This window comes from Engystomops pustulosus, chromosome 10 (assembly GCF_040894005.1).
Source record: "Engystomops pustulosus chromosome 10, aEngPut4.maternal, whole genome shotgun sequence".
In the NCBI taxonomy this organism is placed as follows: domain Eukaryota; kingdom Metazoa; phylum Chordata; class Amphibia; order Anura; family Leptodactylidae; genus Engystomops; species Engystomops pustulosus.
In genome coordinates, this window is record NC_092420.1 from 43493851 (window position 1) to 43510983 (window position 17133).

Sequence of the window (17133 nt, forward strand, 5' to 3'; positions counted from 1 at the left end):
GTCGTCGGCGTATAAGCCAACCCGGTCTTCTCTTTCCCCTATGTTTATTCCTTGATAGACTCTATCCTGTCTAAGTTTCAACGCCAAAGCCTCAATTGCCAAGGCAAAAAGGAGTGGGGAAAGGGGGCACCCCTGTCGGGTCCCTCTATGTAGGGCAAATTGGGGTGATAATTCTCCATTAACCAATAGTTTGCTGACTGGAGAGGTATACAAGATGTCAATCCACGTTGAGAACCTTGGTCCAAAGCCAAATCTCCGCAGGCATTGTTTAAGAAAGGCCCATTCAATGGAGTCAAACACCTTGGCCGTATCTAAAGAGGCCAAGGCCCAATCTTCCCCTGTCACCTGCCCTATCTGTGCCACCACCTGTACCCTTCTTATATTATCCAATGTAGATTTGCCAGGCATAAATCCACACTGGTCTGAGTGGATCAGGGACAGGATTACCGTGTTTAGTCTAGTCGCTAGGATCCTGGTGAGTATTTTATAATCTATGTTAAGCAATGCTATAGGGCGGTAAGAACCGCAGTCTGTAGGGTCATTCCCTGGCTTGAGAATTAATTCAATCGTGGCCTAATATAGGGAAGGGGGCAAGGTTCTGGCCTCAAAAGAAGTGGAGTACATCTCTAGTAGTAGACGTGGCATCAGCAGCTCTTTGTACTTGGCATAGACTTCCTTAGGGAGTCCATCTGGACCTGATGCCTTGTTGTTATTCAGGCAGTCTATCGCCTCTTCTATTTCATCCAGAGTTATAACTCTAGATGGGCTTTCTAATTGGGATCTCTGTTCTGGGGTCAGTGAGGGAAAATTTAGGTCCTCTAGATATAGTGAAATATCATCTTCATTTTTATCTATTTTAGTTCTATAGAGGTCTTTATAAAATTCGGTGAATCTGGCCAGTATTTCAGAGTGGGTTTCAAGACTTAAGCCATGTTCATCATTAATAACTAGGATAGGTGGGGACATTGTATGTTGACGCGCCAAGTGCGCTAGTAGCTTTGCTGATTGATTGCCTAATTCAAAGGCAGTTTGCTTATAGAAGAATAACTTATTGTCAGCTTTCTCTTTTAGAGCATGTAGGTATAAACGGCCTATGTGTAGCCATTTGGCCCTGTTTGCCTCTGTTGGGTCTGATATGTATTGTCGTTCAAGGGATTGACACTGTGATGCTAATTCTGCCTCCTTTCTTACTGACTCCCTCTTGATATAAGAGATAGAGGACTGTAGGCATGTACGCATGTAGGCCTTAGTTGCTTCCCACAGCGATTTGTGGTTGACGTTTGAGCCGTGAGCTTGAAAAAATGTCTGTAACTGTTCAGGTAGTCTATCTGATGCTCCTATGAGTTCTAGCCAAAAGGGATGTATCATAATCTTGTGCATTAGAGAAGTAGAGCGATGCCCTACCACACAGATCACTGGGGAATGATCTGAAATTCCTCTGGGTATATATTGTATATCTTGCAGGTGTGGAATTATATTTGTGGATCCAATAATATAATCTATGCGGGAAAGGGATCTGTGCGAAGCACTATAGCAGGAATATGTTTTGACCAAGGGGTGCCTTTGCCTCCAAAAATCCGCCCAGCCCATTTCCGTCAGGAACCGTGACAAACTGCTACGCTGCTGTCCTGTCAGGGATGTCTGAATTCTGTGAAAACGGTCTAAATCCTGTTCTAATAGCATGTTGAGGTCTCCCATGCATATGTTCCTCGCTTGTAGGTGGGAGGTTGCAAACAGTGCCGCCTGGCGTAGTACATGCATGGATGCAGGGGGTGGAATGTACATTGCCATCACATTGTAAGGGACGCTGTCAATGTGTGCATGTACGAACACATATCTACCCTCTGGGTCAACTACCTGCGCTTTCACCTCCCATCTCACCGTTTTATGAACTAATAACGAGACTCCTCTCGATGCCGTGTTGTAGCAAGAATGTGCGCCCCATTGAATCCAGGGTTTATGTAGTGTCTATACTTTGGAAGCAATGATGTGAGTTTCCTGTAGGAATATAATATGGGGGTTCAGTTGCTTTATGTGTGTGGCTACCATTAGGCGTTTGTTAGGGGTGCCCAGGCCACGAACGTTCCATTCAATTTGAGTTCAGACATGTGAGGTCACCATTATATGTATGTAGGATAGCCTTGTCGTGGGAGGGTGAAAGTCCGCACCTATTTCCGTTGTATTCGTATAAGATATGTTGCTGACATAACATCTTGTAACCAGAACAATGAAATTACAATAACTGCAACTGCTTAACCCCTTCCAGCACCTTGACGTGATACTACGTCATAGGATGCGGGTAGTTCCCGCACCTTGACGTAGTATCACGTCATGGCGATCACCCGGGCTCAGAAGCTGAGCCCTTGCGATCGCCGCGGGATCCCAGTGGTACGCGGTAGCTGGGATCCCGCAGTAACAGCCGGGATCGCGACTATCGCGATCCCGACTGTTTAACCCTATAGACGCCGCGGTCATAGTGACCGCGGCGTCTATGATGCATCGGTGCGACGATCGGCACCCTCCGTGCAGGGCACGGAGGTGCTGATCGTTGCCATGGCAACCCTGAGGCCCGATCAGGTCCCCTGGGCTGCCTATGGCAGCTGCCTGCTAGGATCGTGCACTGTGCACGATCTAACAGTGCAGCTGTCAGCCTATGCAGAATGCATAGGCTGACTATGTAATATGCTGCAATACATTAGTATTGCAGCATATTACAATGAACAAGTGATCAAATGATCACTTGTTCATGTCCCACCCTGGGACAAAATAAAACAGTAAAAAAAAAGTTAAAAAAAAAAGGTGCAACTAAAAAAAATTATTTAAAAAGAATAGAAGTCCCCTTAAGTCCCGTCCCATGCAGTAATCAAATAAAACATAAAAAAAAATTAAAATCACCAAAAAAACACAACATATTGGGTATCACAACGTCCGTAACAACCCGTAGAATAAAATAAAATGGTCACTGAACCCGTACGGTGAACGCCGTAAAAAAAAACACAAAAAAACCTCACAAAAATGATTAAATTTTCACATCTGACCGCATAAAAAGTGCATAAAAAGTGATCAAAAAGTAAAATGTACCCCAACATGATACCAAGAAAAAGTACAGCTTGTCCCGCAAAAAATAAGGTCTAAACCAGCGCTGTAAACAAAAAAATATAAATGTTCTGCCCATTGTTACATGTCGATACAAAAACAAGCAAATTTCTCACAAAATGAGTTCTATATTCTGCAAAAAAGTTAACCATAAAAAAGCCATATAAATGGGGTATCACCGTAATCATGATGACCCGTAGAATAAAGATAACACATTATTTTTATGGTACGGTGAACGTCGGGGGGGAAAAATGCTAAAAACCATAAACAAGAATGATTTTTTTAACCACCACCAAGAAAGAGTTAATAAAATCTGATTATTAGCTATTGAGCCCCCCCGTAAATGATGTACCTGAAAAGTGGATCTCATCCACAAAAAAATGATCCCCCATATGTCCAAATTACAAAAAAATAAACATTTTATAGCCTGTAAGATGTGACATTGCAGATCTGCTCTGAATGGTGCCTCCTTCCGTTCTATGCCCGGCCGTGCGGCCGTACAGCAGTCACCACCACAAAAATGGGCATCCTCTGACTCGGGAGACGTTGGGTATCAAACTTTGTGGAGTTTTTTGTCATTTAATACTTTGTGACGGTTTAATTTTTGGCCAAAATTAATATATTGTCTAGAAAAAATGACAGCTTGAAAATTACACCTCCATTTTGTTTTAACCACTGTAAAGCATCTAAAGGGTTAACATACTTCTTAAAGTTGATTTTTTACACATTGAGGGGTGTAGTTTCTAAAATGGCATAATTTATGGGGGTTTACTGCTGTTTAGGCCTCTCAAAGTCAGTTAAAGCTGAGCATGTGCCTCTAAATAAGGGTTTTGGCGTTTTTCCTAAAAATGAGAAAAATTGCTCCCAAAATTCTGAACCTCCTAACAACCTAGAAAAGAGAGAGGAGGCATAAAACTCTATGCCGATATAAAGCAAACATTCGGGAAATGTTAGTTATAAAGTTACTTGGGTGCTATGACTATCTGCCTGAAAAGCAGAACATTTTGAACTATGAAAATGAAGAATTTTTAGAAATTTTTGCCAAATTTCAATTTTTTTCATAACTAAACACAAAAGATATCATCAAAATTTTAATATTACTTTGAAGTACAATGTGTGACGGTAAAACAATCTCAAAATCCCCTGGTTAAGTTAAAGTGTCAAAAAGTTGTAACCTCCTATAATGACACAGGGCAAATTTTAAAAATCAGGCCTGGTCCTAAAGGTCTAAAATGGCTTAGACACGAAGGGGTTAAAGTAACCACTCCAGATCCTCCCCCACTCTGGTTGCAGCTAAATCGCCGCTCTTCCAGGGTGTAGGAGTTCCTAGCCTCATCGGCTAGCGTTATGGGATACCCATGCCTCATAGGTCGTAGTAAAGGCATGTAGTATGCACTCCTTCCTAAAGACCCCAAATTATTGGCAGATTCCCAGAGAGACTCAAATGTCATATTTGCATAGCTAAATAACTGCCCTCTCAGGTCCTCTCTAAGATTTATACACAATTTACATTAAACCGTAATATTATATCTTAATCTAACAATCCCCCAGTATAACTTTTGTTAAACTTGATATAGACAACAAGGAAAAGGATTTTATGAGTCTCATCATACAACTCAAGCCGTCTCAGCGGTTCGGAGACCAACTTCGCTGTTCCAGCCAATCATTAGCTTCGCTTGGGGACACAAAAAACAACACTTTGTCGTGCAGGGTAGGCCATGGAGTATGGAAGATTCTTATCTCTTAATCTTCTTTTTACGTCCATGAAAGTAGCTCTTTTCTTTTGCAGTTCCATGGAGAAGTCCGGAAAAATGGACACTCTTGTATTGCTCACTTTGATGTCGGCCTTTCTGCGTGCTTCTTGTAATATCAGGTCTCTGTCTCTGCTGTTCAAGAACCTAGCAAGCAGCGGCCGTGGTGGTGCTCCCGGAGGGGGGGCTCTTGCAGGGACTCTGTGCGCCCTTTCAACCGCGTAAGCTGCCAAGAAGTGCGCCTCTGGAAACAGTTCTTTGATCCATTTCTCCACATATTCTTCCGGTGAGCGTCCCTCTGTCCATTCTGGGAGGCCAATGATTCTTATATTATTGCGTCTCAACCGGTTTTCTAAGTCATCCGCCTTTTGTTTCAGGTTTTCAGAATCCGCTTTCAGAGTGGTGACTGCACTGGGTACATTGGTTGTCCGATCTTCTATTTGTGATATCCTTTCCTCCGTATTTTGCACCCTGTCTCTCAGGCTATGCAGGTCTTGTCTGAGACGGCCTAAGTCCACACGGACTTCATCAAGCTTCCCTGTCAGGGAGCTTTTGCAAGCATCTATTGCAGCTAGGACCTGTGAGGTAACTTGTTTCAGGGTGGGTTCTTCTGTCTCCTCGCCAGTTTCTAGCGGATCACAGGCGCCTTGTTTACCCCTGGTCTGAACTGTACGCTGGGGCTGTGGGATACGGGATGATTCCCCTTGTTCTGTGCGGGCAAACTCACGCAGTCTGTCCGCTGCATTTGCCTTCGGGGGGCCCTTTCTGATTTAAGGTGGGACGGTATGTCCTGTGGGTCACCTGATGGCCTTCTATGCCTGCAGTATAAGGTGCTGCTGTGCCGGGTTTTTAGCTGCCTGGTGTTATACAGCTGGTATAGGATGCCTTCCCACAGTCTCTATTATCTGGTCTGAGACCAATTTGTTCCTGGCTGACACAGTGTGATGTGCTGCTAGGCTGCTTCCTGGAGGTTTCTCCCTTGTAGGGGCACCCCGGGTCTGGCTCGGGTCAGGTGTATGGGTAGTATCCCTGGAGCTCCTCACCTTATGCGCGGTCTGCAGGGGATAATGGCGCCACTTCCGGTTCTCCGTTCCCACCGCGCACCTCTGGCACCGCGCGCCGACTGCTCAGCACTGCCATCGGGTGTCTTAGCCTCTCTCTGTGCCTCCAGCGGGACGCCTCTCTTCCTCTATTCTCCCCTCGGCGGGTTCAGGCTCCGGAAGACAGGGACTGGAGCCACCCTCTGGCCAGGCTCTCACCCCCGAAGATCTCGCAGGCCGCGCAGCCCTGTTCTCTTGTACCCTCATATTGTGTATATTCTACTGGGAGAACCTCTATTTCATCCAACTAATTTTGAAATCTCTGTTTTTTCAGAGACAGTTGTTTACAAATAATGGACGGACCAATTTTTTTCACGTCTCCTATATGAATTATGTTTTTTTTGACAACCCTATAAAAAGTCCCCACACTTACGCAGATGATCATTGGAGGTGGGATTATTATCACAATTGGTGACAACACGTTTGAGGTGTATAGTACTGCATACCCATGGCAACACAGATCTGTGGAATGATGGATCAGTGACAATTGGGCGGTACTAGACATACTTTGGGCCCTATATTGACTAGGACCCATAAGAATTGTCCACCCATATAATGTGCGCCTTTATTCTTCAGTATTTTTATACTTAACTCTTGACATCCTAACGGATGCTGTTGGAAAAGGGCTGCCCTACTCCAAGATGGCCACCGCTAATGCCACATACCTAATAAGCCTGCGCGAGTTGTGACGTACACACCGATGTCATCACTTCCGGCGCTTCCATAGTTCAACTTAACTACTTCCGGCATCGCGCCGAATTATGGCTACAGGTGGTTCCTGATAAACAAAGTAATTTTGTGAATGAAATCAAGGAGACGTGGGGCAGGTCTGAATACCAATGGAAAGGGTTTGAGGTTTTAATAAAGCAATATGTCACCTTTTCACTGTTTGCACTTTCTATTATAATGTATGAAATATCAAGGCACTTTAAAACTGGCACATGTATTCTGATATTATACAATTGGATTCACTTTGAATATTGTATCAAATTTTGTTTCACTTTATGATTGACCAATCAGCAGGTCTATTGGCCCTTAAATAGTTGGAGTTGTGTCACAATTGTCATGCTTGAAAAAGGTGCAGATTAGCACCGAAACGTTGTTGTTTGATGGAATAAAGGATCACCATTTTTCTACAATTATTGGAGTGCTGCCTCTTCACTACTTATACTGGGGACCCATGCCAAGGGATCATCGGCTACTGCACCGACTGTTGGCTTGTGCTGCTCTGGACTTTCCACATTTTAGATAGATGGATAGATAGATATATTTTTTTTAAATATGAGTTAGGATAGATATATTTTTGCCTTGGATTCCTGCCATTTAGCGAATTTACATGAATCTCTATCTCATATCTTTGTTCAATATATTTATCTCATACCACTAAAAACTAGATGCTTTGAAAGAAATATATGTAGATAGATAGGTGTACAGTAACAACAATGGGGAAATGTATTAGTTACCGCAGCAGCATCCATTACTAAAATATGCAGACAGCCTCTGTGTACACTGATTCAGAGGTCACATCATCTCAAGCACATGCTCATGACCAATGAGCAGCTTGAGCATGGACATACCCACTGGGGTATGTCCATGCTCAAGCTGCTCATTGGTCAGGAGCATGTGCTTGAGATGATGTGACCAGAAACAGGTTCCGCCCCTCAATCTTACTGAATGTGTATTTTTGTAGAGCTGCAAAACATGGTTACTATGGAGAAAAAAAAGATACTTAAAGGGGTATTCTCGTCTGGGCATTCCCATTCAGTTTGATAAATCTGCCATATATAAACATTTCTTCAATTAGATGTTATTAAAAAAAATGTTCCTGTGTGAGGATAATTTCTCATAAATGTAGTCATTTTGTCCCTTAGAAACGAGATTGCTTCCTCGGATACGGCCACCTCTGCTGGAGGGAGAACAGAAACAAATTGTTTTTGTATATGAAATGTCCGGGATTTACTACATGACCCACAGCCGTCCTGTGGTAATGATTGCTGAATCCAGGAGGTCAGACAAGACTCAATAGCTCATGTCTGGCCACCGCTGCCAGAGTGTGACGTGGTCGTAACCGAGGAAGCCATCTTGTTTCTAAGGGAAAGAATGACTACATTTATGAAAAATTATCTTCACACAGGAACATTTTTTAATAACATCCAATTGAAGAAATGTTTATAAATGGAAGATTAGTGAAACTGAATGTGAGTGCCCAGACGAGAATACCCCTTTAATGGTGGCTTTTAGGCAACATACTTGGAGGAATGATTCACAGGGACAACTGGAGCATAATTGTGTTTTTTAAAAATTTTTTTTGCTCAGAATGACGGTTACACTTTAAATATACAGAAAATATATTCCTGACTGTGACCACTCAGCCTTACCATTCTGCTCAGTGTCTGCCAAGGATTAAAGAGAACGCTGCTTAGCAGGGGTCTTCATCTTCCTAATTCTTCCAATGTATGAGCCACATCCTATTTATTATTTCCTATTTATTCATATTAGAAGAAAAATGTGTCCTAATCTTATTATTTTTTTGGTTATACCTGACTTCCATGCCGATTTCGCCAGGAGATCCATCGGGTGCCATCTCTACTGTAGTTTATTTTAAACATCTGGGCAAACTCATTTCCATGTCCTCCAGCATGTCTACCTTGTGTGCCCACTAATGTTATGAAATGAAGGACTCGCAAATCAATCTGTAGAAACTCTGTCAGTTCTTCTGGATCTACTGGCATCTCTGGACACCAGGCTCCATCACCTTCTTCTAAATCCAGCCTGCGCAAAAATAAATAATAATAATTAAAAACGAAATATTATTTTAATATAATCTACTTGGGTTGTCTTGTGTTCTTATTACACATAAGACTGACAAATTGAATTAGGAAGTTACCTTCCATATTTAGCTGCAGTTGATTCTGACCACTGACTGGATGCAGTTATGTCTTCATCTGGAATTAGTCTTCCAGTCATACCCAAGGGGTAACGGCAAACAGCTGTAAATAATGTAATATATCAATGACCTCTGTACAGTATATACAATATATATAAGAAAAAAAGAGAGCAGCACATGCTGAAAAACAGACTTTGGTGCAAAGACATAAGACCAGGACTAGGTCTAAGCAATAAACAATAAAAATGGCAGTCCTTTAAGATTCAATTTCCAAAAAATGGTGTACCTTTATTCAAGTGACCCCTAGGTCTTTGAATGCTGCCAAGTGTGGCCCAGTATGGTGACATCACATAGAAAATCAACTTTGAAGTAAAATGCAAACTGAATAGGCTCATGGAAGTGGAGAGCTCAGCAATGAAATCAAGCTCTCCCCACCTCAGAATATTATTTTTTCATACTTTAGTGTACAGAGCTGTGTGTGGTGTAATTTTTTGTGAGATGAAATGTTTTCAATGCTACAATTTTGAAGACTGTACAGCCTTTTTTTTCATGAAATGTTTTACATTTTCAGAAATGGCAAAAAAGTGTGCTATTTTCCGTTAGGGGGTTAAACGCTGTGAATGACTGTTATTATATTTTGAAAGAGCAAATGTTTTGGTACGTGGCAATATATAACATGTTTATCAGCTCAATAAGATATAATAACTGTTATTCACAGCGTTTAACCCGTTCACGACCCGTGACATAATAGCACGTCACGGGTCGGCTGCGGGTGTATGGAGAGGGCTCACCACATTAGGCATCGCCGCGTCCGAAAATGCCCGATCTATCAAAATATGATAACGGTTTTTCACTGCGTTTAATCCCGTAACGGAAAATCGTGCCCTAAGTCGAAAATGGCACTTTCTGTCATTTAAAAAAATAAAAAACTTCTATAAAAAGTGATCACAAGGTCGAACAGTCCTAAAATTGATAACATTGTAAACGTCATCAAAATCCGCAAAAAACAACACCACCCACAGCTCTGTACACCAAAGTATAAAAAAGTTATCAGCGCCAGAAGATGGCAAAATCCCCCAAAAAATGTTTGTCTGGAGGTTTTAATTTTTTTAAATGTATGAAAACATTATAAAACCTATATAAATTTGGTATCCCGTAATCGCAAAGACCCAAAGAATAAAGTAGACATGTCATTTGGGGCGCACAGTGAAATCCATAAGATCCAAGCCCACAAGAAGACGGCACAAATGTGTTTTTTTACCTATCTGAAGAATCTTTTCTCTCAAATGGAATTTGCAAAAATTACAATGATGACATGGAAAATTGCCCTGCGGGATCTTTTTGTCTAACCATGTAGTTGTACTCTCTCCAAATCTACTTCTTACTAGGAGGTTCTTCAAAATGGAATTTCGTCTGAAGGCCACTATGGGTCTATTGGCCGTTAACTTCTTTAACTCCAGGTCCCTTTCTAATATATTCCAATTTTTCTGGATAGCCTTGCGGATATTATTTTCGTTTGGTCCAAAGTCAAAAGTAAATGTGAACCTGTCTCTCCCATAAGTTTATGCGGGACAAAAGTGTTTTCGAAACGGGTCGTATTTTCAATTGGCGATCAAAGAAACCGTTGAAACGCAATAAACCCAATAAACATCGCACCACAGATTTGTGGACAACAGAGTCAGATTCTAGCAGTTCCGAAGAACGGGGCCCCACCACAGCTGAGGGTAGAGAGGAATCAATTCTTGTAGCGACAAAGGCCCCTTTAGGGGGAACGAATCGAGACAAAGAATCCGGAGGGGAGTGCGCCGGAAGAGGGAGAGGAAGATGAGCCAGAAAAGAAAGGAGGTTTCCTGGCGATAGAACCCACAAACTCGTCTCTGGACATAACATCAGAATGTAATGTGATACATTTGTCCAAAGTGTCTCTAGATGACATTTATTTGTCAGCATTATCTAAAGGCCTTAACTTCGGCCTCCCTAGGAACTTCGATTTTGTGCAATTTCAGATAGATCTATATAAATCTATTAGAAAAATAGCACTGAGAAAATTGTTTGACAACACTAATGCTAGGGATGAGCATAACGAGAGAAGGCTAGAAGGAGAAACACCCTGTATTGGACCATTGGGTTTTCACATCACTAATCCCCTTGAAAGAACAGATTTGATTTGTCTAGACACACTACATAATTTGTAGTGTTCACCTTTTGTGAACAGGTTTGCAGAGAGGTCCTAACCTCTCTGATCTACCCTACCCACGACTTTAACCTATCCACTGAAGAATGGAAAGCACTACAGAAATTAAAAAAGGAGAAATCCTTAGTCATAAAGCCGGCCGACAAGGGGGGAAATATAGTGATCATGCACAAAGACTATTATGTGGCGGAAGCCGAGAGACAGCTTAATGATACCACAACTCACATACGTTTGACAGGGGATCCAAATATATTTCACATTTACGTACGGTCTTGAGACCAGCTATAGAGAACGGAGTGCTCTCAGACAAGACAGCCGAAAAACTCCTCCCTAAATTCCCTAAGAAACCCTCATGGTATTTTCTTCCCAAGATTCACAAGTCACTGAGCCGACCCCCCGGACGGCCTATTGTCGCAGGGATCGGCACGGTGACTGAATCTTTATCACAGTTTGTGGATTGGCTGCTAAGACCCATCTTGGTGGATATCCCATCATACCTAAAAGATACTAATTCATTTTTACGGGCCATGGAGAGTATCCCTTGGCATGAGGATCTTAAGCTCACATCGATAGATGTTGAGAGTTTATATACAAGGATTCCACACCAAGAGGGGGTTGATGCCATTTGCCTGGTCCTACGCAAGGCAGATAAAAGCGAGGCCCTCATTTAATTCGTATGTGAGGCCATAATGTTCTTCCTTACCCACAATTCTTTCTTATTTAACAATCAATGGTTCAACCAGATTACGGGCACGGCAATGGGCACACCAGTCACATGTACCTTCGCTAATATATTCTTGGCAGTGTTTGAAAGCAGGTTTATTTTTAATTCTGCCAATCCATTCATTAAGCACATACACACTTACTTAAGGTACGTGGAAGATGTGTTCATGGCCTAGTCCGGATCTGAACAGGAATTCCATGAGTTTTTTGAATTCCTTAATGAGGGAGAGAGGATGAACATGCGCTTCCCGAGCGTCTTTGGCAATAAACATCTAGAATTTCTAGATGTCCAAGTGGACGTCGTTCCGGATCACATCCAAGTGAATGGGTTTTCGCAAATCTACAGCTACAAATGCATTACTGCACTACGATAGCGCCCACCCTGACCATGTGAAGAAAGCCATACCATACGGCCAGTTCGTCCATTTGAGACGCATAAACGATACAGACGAGTCTTTTCAAAAACAAGCGGTTGAACTAAGGGATAGACTCAGAGCTAGAGGGTACCCCGATGAAATCATTGGAATGGCCTATGAGAAGTTAAAGAAGTTAACGGACAATAGACCCATAGTGGCCTTCAGACGGAATCCCACTTTGAAGAACCTCCTAGTTAGAAGTAGATTTGGAGAGGGTACAACTACATGGTTGGACAAAGAGATCCTGCAGGGCAATTTTCCATGTCGTCATTGTAATTTTTGCAAATTCCATTTGCATTCTCCAGATAGGAGGGATTACAGCTACAGTGAAGCAATTTATCAGTTGTAAAGAAGATTATGTCGTTCATGTCATCTTTTGCCCTTGTAGACGGTTCTATATAGGTAAAACAATTAGACCCCCTTTTATTAGATTTAGGGAACATCATCGCTCGGTTATTACAGGAAAAGGTTCCCCAAGACTAATACAGCACATACGCACAGCACATTCAGGTAATCCTGATATACTATCCTTTGCAGGTTTTGAAAGCGTGTTGGTGAACACAAATGGGGGGGGCAGACACAGAGAGCTCCTTTGGTGCAAGGCTAGATGGATCCTCAAAACAGAAGCAGAAGGTCCAGCAGGACTAAATGACAAGAATGACATGGTATTTTTATAGCTTATTGCATGATTGATGATATACGATTCAGCCAAATTTGTACTTTGCAACCTTTCTATGTGTCACATTGTGATGATGAAGTTGTTTTTAACATTGTGATGTTATTATGATAATGTAATCTTTTGATTCTTCCCACTGGTGTAGTTCAATCAATCAGCTGTGTATACCGCTATGTTGGTCAGCTGACTGTGTTGCGTGCGACCGCCTACACACACACACACACCTCCTTTTGATCACATGACATTTTACTATGGGTGACGTCAGTGGGAGGGTAGATATACGCCCACACCCACCGGCGTCCCCCATACAGCTAGACGAAGCGCAGGAGTGCGCGAAACGGCCCGTCGCTGAAGTTTTCCTTGTGCTACACATCCCTGTCCTATGCACCGTTCTGAATAAAGAATATTGGTTGGGTGAGTGCCGTGACTTTTGTCTTTCTTCTGCTCGTTTGAAATATCTATTTGCTTCGTGCCAGCTGAGCACCACCCATGTGAATCAGATATACCCGGCCTGTACCACGGTGCCCTTGCCATCGATCACCCTTCATTTCTAGTCTGGCGGTGCCGATGCTCTGCTAGGTGGCTTAGATGCTGCCCGAAACTCTTCTGCTGTTGTAAACACAATCGCAACACTGATTGTGGGTGTTACTGGTGGGTGTTTGCTGCATACTGTCAGCTTATATGGAGAGGGCTCAGCCCGTGAGCCCCATTCATAGAGTGTCAGCCAACATGTGACATCACATGTCAGTAAGGTTTTAAGGTGCTTTGCAACATACTGGGGTTGGTTTGTTAGGTCAATTTCTGCTGACTGCATTCATATGCTGATTACATATTTATTCTTTTTTAACCCCATAGCGCAATAAGACGTACCCTTACGTCTTACTGCGCATGAGGGAGTATGAAGAGGGCTCACGGGCTGAGCCCTCTTTATACTCACCGGGCATTTGCTTCATAATGAAGCAAATGCCCGTCGCCAACACCCGCGATCGGTGCTTGCACCGATCGAGGGTGTTAACCCTTTGATCGCCGCCGGCAAAGCTGCCGGCGGCATTAAAGAGCCGGCGGCGCGTGGGCGCCGCCATCTTGGCTCCGATCGTCACTCCCCGTGACGTCACCAGGGAGCGGCGATCCGTTGCCATGACAGCCTGGGATCACACAAAGATCCGAGGCTATCTATTACAATGTGCGATCTGCACATTGTAATAGATGGTATGCAAAATCCCCATATACTGCCATACTGTAGTATGGCAGTATATGGTAGGATCAATCAGACAACCTAGGGTTAAAGTACCCTAGGGAGTCTGAAAAATAGTAAAAAAAAAAAAGAAAAAAAAGAAAAAAAAATATATATATTAAAAAAACATAAAAATTCAAATCACCCCCCTTTCCCTAGAACTGATATAAATATAAATAAACCGTAAAAATCATAAACACATTAGGTATCGCTGCGTCCGAAAATGCCCGATCTATCAAAATATAATCGTTTTTCACTGCGTTTAACCCCGTAGCGGAAAATAGCGCCCGAAGTCGCAAATGGCATTTTTTTGCCATTTTGAAAAATAGAAAAAATTCTATAAAAAGTGATCAAAAGGTCGCACAGTCCTAAAAATAGAAGCATTGAAAACGTCATCAGAAGTCACAAAAAATGACACCACTCACAGCTCCAAACACTAAAGTATGAAAAAGTTATTAGCGCAAGAACACGGCGAAATGAAGAATTTTTTTTCTGTACAGGAGGTTTTAATTTTTGTAAATGTATGAAAACATTATAAAACCTATACAAATTTGGTATCCCCATGATCGTATTGACCCAATGAATGAAATAGACCTGTCATTTGGGGCGCACAGTGTAAGCTGTAAAAACCAAGCCCACAAGAAATGGCGCAAATGTGTTTTTTCATCATTTTCACTGCATTTAGAATTTTTTTTCCGCTTCCCAGTACACGGCATGGAATATTTAATACCATCACTACGAAGTGCAATTTGTTATGCAGAAAATAAGCCATCACATAGCTCTGTACACGGAAAAATAAAAAAGTTATAGATTTTTGAAGGTGGGGAGTGAAAAATAAAAGCGCAAAAACAAAAAAGGGCCTGGTCCTTAAGGGGTTAAAGACTTATTAATATAATCAACCCTAAAAGCTTAGCTACAGTAATTGTTTTACTATAGTACAGTGATAGCGAACCTTTTAGCGGCCGAGTGCCCAAATTGCAACCCCAAACCCTCCTTATTTATAACGAGGTGCCAACCAAAAATCAAAGCAGTAACTTATTGCTCCCTGTATTTCAACAACTTTCGATCATACTGGCCTCCTTAGGACAAGATGGAAAATTTGCATCATTGTAACTTTCCAGTGTCCCTCTATACACAGAGAATCGTGGGGGTAGCAGAAGGTCCTCCAAAGATATTTCGGCCCGTCTCCTATCTCATTCTCCCTCTTCCTACAGTCCTAAGTAGCGAAGTAAGTATCACTTTAAAATATGTCCTGTCTGGTGTGCTGGGGCGATTGCCTGGGTGCCCATAGAAAGGGCTCTGAGTGCCACCTCTGGCACCTGTGCCATAGGTTCGCCACCACTGCTATAGTAAAAATTCTTTATCCTGTATTTAGTAACTTCCTGTAGACTTAATTTGCACAGTGGAGATTCAGCATCAGAATTGTTACCCCAAAAGAGAAGATGAACCTACAGTAAAATAAATTATAATCACGTGCTCAATGCTTTATATTTTTAATGGAATTTCTGCCTCTGTGCCAAATTATATAGTTGCTTTGAGGGGCTTAAGAGTTGTTCCTTCTAGGTTCACAATTGCACAATTAGTTATCTTTGTTCCACTCTTTCATTGTAGTAACACCAAATGCTTTGAAGATTGCACTAATGTAGCCTTAAAAATCATATTGCCTATAAAGGGATCCATTGTACTTATAATGTGGTTTACATATTTGTACATGCTGATACAGGCAGTCCCTGTGTTACAGACAGGATAGGTTCTTTAGGTTTGTTCTTTAGTTGAATTTGTCTGTAAATCGGAACTGTATATTATATAATTGCAACCCCAGTGAAAAAAATTTTGGTCTCTGTGACATTTGGATTATGTTGGATTGTCATAACAACCAGGATTAAAAATAAAGCTTAATTGCAGACCGTTTTAATAACTGTTATAGCGGTTTATTGTAGTCTAGGGCTAAAGTACAGTAAATTCCCAACATCCAGAGGACCGTTTGTAACTAGGATTTTCTATTGCTTGTGCAAGAGACTCTTAAGGTGGTCATCAAATGTATTATGAAGAATACATTTAATACTGATCTTATTTAGCAGTTAAAATGACCTCACAAGGTTGCACCCCTCCCCTGCAGACACATTTATATTATCATTCCACAAGAAAATCGTAAAAAATCAAATATTTGGAAACTATTACTGTGAATATTTCAGTATGTATGTGAAGTGTGATATTGCCAGCTCAGTTGCACTCACCTGGATTGACCTGTGATTCCACAGAGATCAAGATTTGAAAAATTAATACTGAAGTAATTTGTTTTTTAGTTGTCATATTTTAGCAGATGAGTTCACAAAAACCTGCAGAAACATAGAATACAAGTATTAACACAATTTGATTGTTTTTTTTGCTGAGCAGATGTTTGACAGGATTTATCAGAACTTTAATGGGTCTGATGTGCATGTTTCTGTGTCTAAAAAGTCACATGACCCTAATTGCACAGTTTCTGCTCCATTTTTGGCATTAAACGTCACAATTGCGAACATGCAATTTTTTTAGGCTAAAAAATACACACATCAGACCCATCAGAGTTCTGATAAATCACCCCTTCAGACTTGAATGATAATTTGATAGCTCCAGTTAAAATTACAGTTTAACTGGAGCTACCACATGACCCAAGTATAATCTGTTGGCAGCATGTTGAAGACAAAATGCACTCTAAGTTCAAAAGTACCTTTATTATTCAAATTCTAAGAAATTACCATGTTACATTCCTTTACTAATAGGCATAGAAAGGCGAACAGGAAAAGATCAAAAAGCGCTCATAGAGTAGTAATTTGCAGAAATATTGATTTGCAAATATGCATTTGTTTTATGAAATTGTCTGACTATGGCCTCACAATATGAATTCTTTAAGCATTTGTCTAACTTTGCCCAAATCTAACTACCATCGATATGTATTTATGTTAATAAATATAAATATAAATATATATATATATATATATATATATATATATATTCTTATTTTATATACATCCTAGAATTATTTATTCATTTTTATATATTTTTTATTTGTA

General features: G+C 41.4%; 1 protein-coding gene across 6 annotated transcripts in view; it reads right to left on the minus strand.

The window, feature by feature from the left end:
- DDR2 (discoidin domain receptor tyrosine kinase 2) overlaps nucleotides 1–17133 on the minus strand; it is a 440458-nt gene that overhangs the window by 283968 nt on the left and 139357 nt on the right. For all 6 annotated transcript variants that reach the window (XR_011850418.1, XM_072128535.1, XM_072128532.1 and 3 more), the window contains 3 exons: nucleotides 16315–16416; nucleotides 8835–8937; nucleotides 8488–8719 (listed from right to left, as the gene is read on the minus strand). Coding sequence is in view for 5 of the 6 variants with exons in the window: in XM_072128535.1 (XP_071984636.1) it covers nucleotides 8488–8719; nucleotides 8835–8937; nucleotides 16315–16390 (411 nt within the window). In the remaining variant the exon portion in view is untranslated. The remainder of the gene's footprint in view (nucleotides 1–8487; nucleotides 8720–8834; nucleotides 8938–16314; nucleotides 16417–17133) is intronic.